Genomic DNA, 9,262 nt, shown 5'->3' on the forward strand with positions numbered 1-9,262 from the left:
GGCCGGGCGGAGCGTGGAGCGCGGAGAGCAGTGTGGGGCGCGTGGGCGGGGCGTGGAGCGCGTGGGCGGGGCGTGGAGCGCGTGGGCGGGGCGGGGCCGTGACACAGCATCAAGGGGCTTGGGCGGGGCGCATGGGCGGGACGGCCAGACGTGGAGCGCGACAGCGGGGCGTGGAGCGCGGCGGGGGAAGGGCATGGTGCGCGGGGCCGTGGCAGGGCGTCAAGGGGCGGGGCACAACGGAGCGTGCGTGCTACGGTGGGGCGTGGCGTGCGCGAAGGGGCGGGGCACGGCGTCGGGCGCGGGGCACGGCGTCGGGCGCAGGGCACGGCGCAGGGCACCCGGCGGGCGGCGTCAGCGCCCGGTGGGATGACGGTGACGGGTTGAGGGTGATGGGGTGAGGGTGGCGGCGCCGGGCTGGAGCCTCCGGGCTGGGGCCTCCTGGCCGGGCGGCCGGCTGGTAGAGGATGGGGACGGTCGCGGTCGGTGGGGAGGGAGGAAGATGTGGGAGGAGCAGCCGTGGCGGAAGCGGGGAGGACGGCGGGGGCGGGAGTGTCTCGGGAGAGCCAGGCCAGGCTTCCTCGGGTGGAAAAGACAGTCCCCGGGGATCCCCCAGGCCGCCCCCTACCGGACCGGGTCGCGCTGGCGCGGGGCCGAGCCCAAGCAGCGAGTTGCTATGGACACCTGGCCAGGGTGGCCGTCCGCTTCCGGTCCCGGCGCGCTGGCAGCTTTCGGGCCCCCATCCCCGGAAGTGACCCCCACCTGAAGGCCTCCTGACCTTTGACACCGCCTTTTTACTGTTAGGGTGAAGGCACCACGCGCTCCCGCCCAGGCCCAGACATGCCGGTCCTTGTGAGGCAGAAACTTGAGAGGGAGCCGCCCTCTCCCTGAAGGTGGGTAGAACGACAGGACGTTGTCCTGGAGGAGAAGTCGCATTTCGGCCCATTGTGGAGCAGTGAGGACGAGCCTCTGCTCACAGGAGAGCTTTGACAAGAGACAGCTTCGTTTTGGGGATTTCTTCCACACTCTGGAACGCCAGAGTTCAGATGTCCATCCGGGACAGCCATTCGCTTAAAGTTTCCCGTCAATTGCCTGTCGTTAAACTGGAGGAAATGTAGATAATTAGAAAATATGATAGTTCCAGACAGTGACGTCCAGTTTTTTCCTTTCCTCACTCACAAAGCCTCGCGGTGGAACAGCTGTCTGACCCGTTCAAAGGGAAGGATGAAATCTATGCGCAGGCACGCGATGTGAATGGAAGAGGCCTGTCACTGTGAGTCTGGCTTTTAGTCACCTGGCGTCTTCCTCAGGGTGACACGACCCGGAGACAATGAACTTCAGTGGCTGAGATATATTATCAGCCTGCAGTTAAGTCACAGAAACGGCAAGATTTACATTAGTTCTCGTTCCATTTGGTCGTGAACATCTTTGAGTCACACTGGAAAGGATGAGTATTTTTCATGTGGCCCTAATGAGTCAGTTCATAATATTATTACCCAAATGGCAGAAGGAAATGGGAAATCAGGTCATGTCTTATGGTTACCACTAGTTTTTATAATAGGAGCAGGTTCCCTAAGAGATGGAGGAATGAATTTCATGGTTGTCTTTTCACTCTTTCAGAGACCCTCCCCAAGAAATTGATTAGAAATGGGCAAAGCAAACAGTAATTTGGAGTGATCACTCCAGGGCATTAGCAATCAATCAGTCATTCCATGCTAGGGAGAAATAAAAGATGTCTGGAGGCTGTACATAGATTAAAGTCACCAGTATGGATATGCATTTTATATTTGACTACTTGTGTCTTTCTGGTAGATGCAAACAGTACGGCACTCTGAACACACACTAAAGACAGCTCTCATCTCAAAGAACCCAGCGCTTGTGTCACAGTATGAGAAGTTAGATGCTGGGGAAAAGCGTCTGATGGACGAAGCCTTCCGGCCAGACAGTGATCTCTTTGGACCCATTACTTTGCATTCGCAGTCAGACTGGATAACCTCCCATCCTGAGGCTCCCCAAGACTTTGAAGAGTTTTTCAATGATCCTTACAGAAAGATACCTTCTCCACAGAAGCACAGTATTTATATACAGTGCATTGGTATATATTGAATTTGGTTTGGTCTTGCAGTGGTGCTGTTGCCAGGGATAGTTTGGCTTGTCAGTCTCATTCAGGCGGGCAGTTTTTATAATCATTTTTGACATTCATTCCCAAGGTGGAAGTTTTGTAGCCAAACTGCCTTAAAAGAGGATGTTTTGTTTCTTTCTAATTCATATTCACCTCAGTGAACGATAAAGGTGCATTGAAAATTTACAGTTGGTTTGTGTCTAATTCCAAATTTCTAATTGTAGACTGAGGTAAAGGCTATTTTAGTCATCTTATAGTCTGTCTTTAAATTTTCTTCCATGTTATAGGATTGCTAGGAAACACCAGAAGTATCAGTGAAGAATATGTGAAATGGCTCAAGGGCTACTGTGAAGCATTTTTCTATGGCTTGACGGTAAAACTCTTAGAACCAGTTCCTGTCTCTGCAACGAGGTGCTCCTTTAGAATCAATGATAACACGCAGAACCTACAGATTCATGCAGGTGAATTAAACAGCTTTACACTTTGAATTGAGTTATATATATATATATATATGTATACACACATATATATACACACGTATACATGTGTGTATATATATATATCACATGTGTGTTTCTTTTTAAATAGGGCAGATCCTGAAGTTCTTAAAAAAGAAGAAACCTGAAGATGCTTTTTGTGTTGTGGGAATAACAATGATCGATCTTTACCCAAGAGACTCCTGGAATTTTGTCTTTGGACAGGCCTCTTTGACAGATGGTATGCCTTTTTGACATTGTTGGTAGACACTTCCTCAACTTGAGACTATTTGAAGATTTTGAAAGAGGGAAAAATTCCAACCAATTACAATTTTGATACTTAAGACTGTATAGTACTTCTGCTGCGGCATCCTGCCATAAAGGGAAGGATGCTGTTGACAGACCCCTTTGATCTGGGTTTCTCCACAGGTTGGCCGTTCAGTGCCTGTGTGACCTTGAAGCTAATAATACCTGTTTCACAGTGTCATTTTGAGATAATTTACATAAGAGTGCTGATCCGTAAAAAGTGTGTACATATGCCTGGCACATATATAGGCATTCAGCACAACAGGTGGTAAATGTAGATAATTCAGTGGCAAGGTGAATTAAATAAGGATATTTGAATTGTCATTAATGTAAGCGAAAATCTTGCTAATTGTTTTTCAGCTCTTTTAGTAGTCTTGCACAGATGAGGGAGCTGTAGACTGATTTACAAGTGTGCTTCATATCCAGTGTCTCAGGACATTTTGTTATCTTCTTTATGGTCAGTTTCAGTCTTTGACTTGAAGTAAAATAAACTGACTCATTGCAAACCCTGCTTGATAACACTGGGGCTGGGACAGGATACAGAAGCAAATCATATTTTTGCCTATTTTGTTTTTCTTTTTGCCTTCTCCCCACCCCTCTGTTTTGGCTCTTATTTTTCTACCCTTTTCCCCCAGGATCTAAAACAGGTTTCAAGGGGAAAAGTCCAGTAAACTGAGGGGCATGATTGTCCATTAGTGTTCTAGGGATGGGGAGCAAGTAGCAGGGCCTGTATGAGTACAGAGGTTATAGACTGGCTGTTACATCAGCTCCAGGGTTTGTTGGGGTGGGAGCTCTCGCTAACAAATGTTTCTTCCTATTAGAGACACACCTCTCCTCCCCGTTCATCAGAGGTGGGGGCCTAGGGTGCTTTGGAGCCTCTTCTTCCCACCCACCCCTTCATCCTCTCCCACCCCTTCATCCTCTCCCACCCCTTCATCCTCACTCTCCATTTACATTCTTACAGCGCCAGCCCCCCCTGCCCCCATGACCTTACTAACACTCTCTCGGAGACCTGGGTCGCTGCTGTCCCCCTGAGTTTTTGTACGAGCTTTCTATCAGAAATAAATTTGTATGAGCTAAATCTTTATTTCCCCTTTTATTATTAACCTGATAGAGATAGAACCATTAAAAAAATTTTAAACAATGTATTTATCTAGATATTGTTAACCAATCTATCTTATGCATTTGAGGAGATCAGGAAGTACTCCCCCCAAATGTTTCTATTTCTTTTTTTTTTCTCAGTAAGTTTCTTAAATATTGTGTGATGTAAGAGAAGATGTAGTAGGAGAGCAGGGTTGATCTGCTGTGCAGTGAGATAGTATCCTACTACAAGTGACTTCATTCTCTCCAAGTTTATAAAGATTGGTATTTTAAAATTGAGAAATATTTAATTACCAAAGGAAATACTCTCTTGGTAGGATTATTAGAAGAAAAAAATGTTCTTGCTGAAGGTATTATAGTGAAATATACCCACACTTGTTTGGTCAGAGGAGGTCACTTGTGATGAGAGTAGGTTTAGTTTTTTCTTAACTTACAGAATGCTCTCTTCCCCTAAATCTCAAATACCAAGGTGGGGTGAGGTGCATTGTTTTTGAATCAGATTAGGTTGGACAAACTTACTATGAATTCACTGCCTTAACACAAATGTTCCTTACTATCGAAGAGCAACTGAAAGAGGCATACATGAAAGCGACAGTGTAAACAAGTGGAATCATAAAGCAGTCAGTCCCCTTTAGAACGAGTGGTGCGTCAGTCTGTTCTCTGTGCAGAGATGGTTGAAGCTAGCGTAGGTGTCACAGGAAGTCAGTTACAGGGGTGTTTGTTCTGGTCACGGGCACAGCTGCAGAGAGAGTTGTGCTGAGTTTACAGGGGGGAGGACAGGAGAGGTTCTTCTCTCTGAAGGCAGGGTCCAGGCATGGTCACCAAGGCAGTGGGGCAGTGGCCGGATGTCTTCCTGTATAGCAGGGCACGAGGAAAGGACAGGACCCTCAGTGACATGCACGGCACCGAGATCTGTTTATCGTGATCTTCCAGAGTGAGGTCATGAGCCTGCGGTTCAGTCCCTCTGTCGCTCCTTTTGGAGTACTTTATTTGGGCTATTTAAGAAAATGACTTCTTTTTTTTTTTTTTTCTTTTTTTGCCACTTGGCTTGTGGGATCTTAGTTCCCCAACTAGGAATTGAACCCGGGCCCACAGCAGTGAAAGCGCAGAGTCCTAACCACTGGACCGCCGGGGAATTCCCCCCAAAATGACTTCTTTTGTGGGGGAAAAAACCCTCTGGAACTTAAAATTTCTCAAGAATTTGACGTCAAGATCATTGAGTTTTACAGAGCAGAGCAGGTTGGTTAGCAGAAGATTCTGATCGGGAAATCTGGGGCAGAAGTCTCCTTTGTCTGGGTGAACCTTAGCCAAGCTTAGTGGGGCTGCGGACACTCACTAGGACAGACGGGCACTCCCCAGCCAGATGCCCAAGCGGGCTCTTTTTTAGTCTTTTATTCAGGGATCTTCCTCTTATTCTGTCATTGCTTGTCTTCTTTTCCTAGGTGTGGGGATATTCAGCTTTGCCAGGTACGGCAGTGATTTTTACAGCTCACACTACGAAGGCAAACTGAAGAAGCTGCAGAAGAAATCTTCAAGTGACTACTCAGTTTTTGATAATTATTACGTTCCTGAAGTGACTAGTGTTTTGCTGCTTCGGTCCTGTAAGGTGAGCTGTTCAAACAATCCACCAGGAGTGTTTTTTCAAGAGATCTTGATCCCCTGAATTTATATATCCACAGTCCTTAAGGTAGTTTTATAAATGACTTTGTGTCATTTGTATACTTTTGGTGGATACTGCTTGACTGAAATTATCAATAAAACCAGAATGTAAATGGTACCTTCATACTGAAATGTACAGTATCTGTGACAGTTTTTTGTCCTGTTAGTTACATGCGGCCTTGGCTGTACCCATCTCCTGACCATTAGCTTAATTCCAGAATTCTGGGCGGATAGGGACGCTGTGCTTGTCAAGTCAGGCTAACTCCCGGGGGCCTGCGGGACCCCTGCGCTCCGGCTCCTGGCGGGGAATGGGCCTTTCCCTTAGGCTCCGGGCTGCCTACTGCAGCTGCTGGTTCTGCTGCTGGTTCCTCGTGTCTCCCCCTGCCCTGCTCTGTGGAAAGCCTGTCTCCTCGTTTCCCCCTTTCTTCATAGCCAGACGGGCTTTTCTGCTTTCACCACTGCTGCGTGTCAGGGGTAGAGAACGACACCTGGTGGGATGACGGTTTCAGAGTACAGCTAACCCTTAAGCGACATGGCTTTGAACTGCATGGGTCCACTTACGTGTGGTGTTTCTCACTGGCACCACAGGGCCAGTGAGAAAGGCAAGGGCTCGCGGAACTGCGGATGCAGAGGGCTGACTGTGAAGCCAGAGCAGGTTCTTGACTGCAGGGGGACCGGTGCCCCACCCGCCCCTCGTTCAGGGGTCAGCTGTACCTTCCCTGCATTAATCTGCTTGTTAACATGCAGTTCAAGCTGCTCCCCTCTTACCTACCAGCTCGGCATCTCTGGGGGAAGGGCCTCAGAATCTAAATGTTAGCAAGCATCCCACTGGTCCAGAGCAGTGGTCTCAACCAGGGGTGATTTTGCCACCCAGGGAATATTTGGCCGTGCCTGGAGACATTTCTGGTTGTCACAGCAGGGGAGGGGATGCTACTGGCATCTAGTGGGTAGAGGCCAGGGCTGCTGCTCAACACCCTACAGTGCACAAGACACCCCTCCCCGACCCCGTCAAGGAATGATCCTGTCCAACGTGTGAGTGGTGTCGAGGTGGAGAAACCCTTGGGGGGGAAGTACTGAAGCCCAGAGAGGAAGGCAGTAAGACATTCAGGGAAATGAGGGACTAAGTCTTTGGGCAGATTGAGGTTTTGGTGGTGATGGTAAGGGAGCTCATTCCTGTGAACTGGTTTCTTGGAAGAGCATGCAGAAGAAGGGGGTGTACCTTGTTGCTGATGGCCGTGGCACTGTAAGCCTCCACATGAATGTCTTGCAGACTTTAACCCATGAGATTGGACATATCTTTGGACTTCGGCACTGCCAGTGGCTTGCATGCCTGATGCAAGGCTCCAACCACTTGGAAGAAGCGGACCAGCGTCCCCTCGACCTTTGCCCCGTCTGTTTACGCAAGTTGCAGAGTGCTATCGGCTTCCACCTTAAAGACAGATACAAAGTAAGTGGGGGAAGCCATAAAGGGGGAAGTGGTTATTTAAGTAGCAAACTACCATTTTCTATTAGGCCCTTCTCTGGAGGTGATTTATCAGAGGAAATTAGTGCAAAGGTAAGCAGGAAGCTGTGGTTTTAAAAAAAATGCAAAGAAATATCTTTCTTAAAAACTTTGACTTGCCTTACACTTAGAATTAATTGAGAAATGGTGGAAGAGGTTTCTGTGTCTCCCGTTCATTTAGGGCCAGAGAGCTTGACTTTGCAGAGCAGGATAAATATTGATAAGCAAGGCAAAGTTCATGTTTAAAAACTCTATGAAGGGACTTCCCTGGTAGTGCAGTGGTTAAGAATCCGCCTGCCAGTGCAGGGGACACGGGTCCCAGCCCTGGCCCGGGAAGATCCCACATGCCGCGGAGCAACTAAGCCCATGCGCCACAACTCCTGAGCCTGTGCTCTAGAGCCCACGAGCCACAACTACTGAGCCCACGAGCCACAACTACTGAAGCCCACGCGCCTAGAGCCCGTGCTCTGCAACAAGGGAAGCCACCGCAATGAGAAGCCCATGCACCACAATGAAGAGTAGCCCCCGCTCGCAGCAACTAGACAAAGCCTGTGCAGCAACAAAGACCCAACACAGCCAAAAAATAAATAAATAAATAATAAATTTACATTAAAAAAACCCCAAAACTATGAATATGTGGAAGTGATTTATCTTTCCACATATGGGACAAGGGTATGATATTCATTAGGAGGAAGGCATGATTTTAAGAAGGAGGGAAAGTATTTAATCTCGTTGTGCAAGTGAATGTCTGTGTGTCCACAAACGTAGCGACTGCAGTCCATGCCTACATGTGTGTCTTCACATATCTATATCTGCCATGCCTATGTGTACACTTAACAGGTGTATACATATCCCCGTCAAATTACAACCACGGTATAATGCCTTGTGGAACACTTAGCAAGTGGAGAAAAGAAAATAATTATCCTCCCACCTTCAAAAAACTGTGAGGACTAAGTGTAATTCTTTCTAATCTTCTCTCCTGTGCATCCTCATGACTGTCCTGTGTGCTCACAGCTGGCGTGTTTCTGATGCATGCCCTTTGACAAGCGTGGTCTCACCCTTGTGACCTTCCTTATCAAATGGAACATCTCCGTGGGGTAGCATAAGTCACCGATGTAGATAACCTGATTTGGAAGCTATTGTTTTTCTCTTGCCTATGTCTATTTTGCTGGGATTTGTTAAAAGATGAATCTGTTTTTCAAGGCGCTGGTGAGGTGGGTTGATGCTGAGTCCACTGACACACCTACAGTCACTCCAAAACGTAGCCGTGAGGAGCCTCTGAGTTTGCCGAAACCTGTGGAAGCCTTTAAAGAGTGGAAAGAGTGGATAACAAAATGCCTTGCTGTTCTCCAGAAATAAGAGCCTTCGAATAGGACTAATTAAAATAAACACTTGCACATTGTGCTTTCGTTTGGGTGGAGTGCTGTACTGCATTGGAATAAACTGTTACACTGATTCTGCGCTGTGTCAAAGTAACAGTGGAATTTTTTTTTAAAGCACTGGAACTTGGAACTTGGAACTGAGGCTCATTTACAATGATAAAAATTCGGGGGCTTCCCTGGTGGCGCAGTGGTTGAGAGTCCGCCTGCCGATGCAGGGGATGCGGGTTCGTGCCCCGGTCCGGGAAGATCCCACATGTGGCGGGGCGGCTGGGCCCGTGACCCATGGCCGCTGAGCCTGCGCGTCCGGAGCCTATGCTCCGCAACGGGAGAGGCCACAACAGTGAGAGGCCCGCGTACTGCAAAAAATACAAAACAAACAAAAATTCGCAACTCCTTCTCTTCTGTCTTAGTAGCCTGGTCTGTGGCAGCAAGCACAACATTTCCAATCTTCAGATACGTTTATGTCTCCTGAGAGAGCTAGGGCCAGCAGTAACTAGTAAGTAACAAATCCTGTAAAAATAGCTCTCCCCAGTCCTGAGAAAGGATTTCCAAGGAACATAATTTCCAGAGGATGATTTCTGGTTCAGTTTTTAGAAAGAGGTGCTCCCGGTCTGCTGACCGGGCCAAGTCACTTTCTCCATTCACACCCCTTCTGCTTTTCTGCAAACTTTTCCACCCTTGGGGGCTGCCTTACCTCTTTTTTCCCTTTGCTGATCGT

At 48.1% G+C, this 9,262-nt stretch overlaps 1 protein-coding gene across 5 annotated transcripts; it reads left to right on the forward strand.

The window, feature by feature from the left end:
* The first annotated feature begins 287 nt into the window (after window positions 1–287).
* On the forward strand, window positions 288–8,927 carry AMZ2 (archaelysin family metallopeptidase 2). Of its 5 annotated transcripts, none has more exons than XM_081220463.1 (9): window positions 288–361; window positions 802–890; window positions 1,181–1,270; window positions 1,810–2,092; window positions 2,407–2,580; window positions 2,708–2,836; window positions 5,445–5,608; window positions 6,932–7,108; window positions 8,366–8,927. In XM_081220463.1, exons 4-9 carry the CDS (start codon window positions 1,810–1,812, stop codon window positions 8,519–8,521), a joined length of 1,083 nt encoding a protein of 360 aa, XP_081076589.1. In that variant the 5' UTR covers window positions 288–361; window positions 802–890; window positions 1,181–1,270; the 3' UTR covers window positions 8,522–8,927. The 5 variants fall into 5 exon arrangements, with proteins under 5 accessions (XP_081076589.1, XP_081076588.1, XP_081076590.1 ...); XM_081220462.1 differs by having other exon boundaries at window positions 321–394; XM_081220464.1 differs by having other exon boundaries at window positions 355–372.
* Window positions 8,928–9,262: the final 335 nt, after the last annotated feature.

Source organism: Mesoplodon bidens (genome assembly GCF_964165515.1).
Source record: "Mesoplodon bidens genome assembly, chromosome: 19".
Taxonomy (NCBI): Eukaryota; Metazoa; Chordata; class Mammalia; order Artiodactyla; family Ziphiidae; genus Mesoplodon; species Mesoplodon bidens.

Coding starts and splice junctions, on each gene's coding strand:
- AMZ2 (XM_081220463.1), top strand. CDS start 1,810: ATGCAAACAGTACGGCACTCTGAACACACACTAAAGACAGCTCTCATC. Junction 2,837..5,444: donor ACAGGCCTCTTTGACAGATG/GTATGCCTTTTT, acceptor TTCTTTTCCTAG/GTGTGGGGATATTCAGCTTT. Junction 7,109..8,365: donor ACCTTAAAGACAGATACAAA/GTAAGTGGGGGA, acceptor CTGTTTTTCAAG/GCGCTGGTGAGGTGGGTTGA.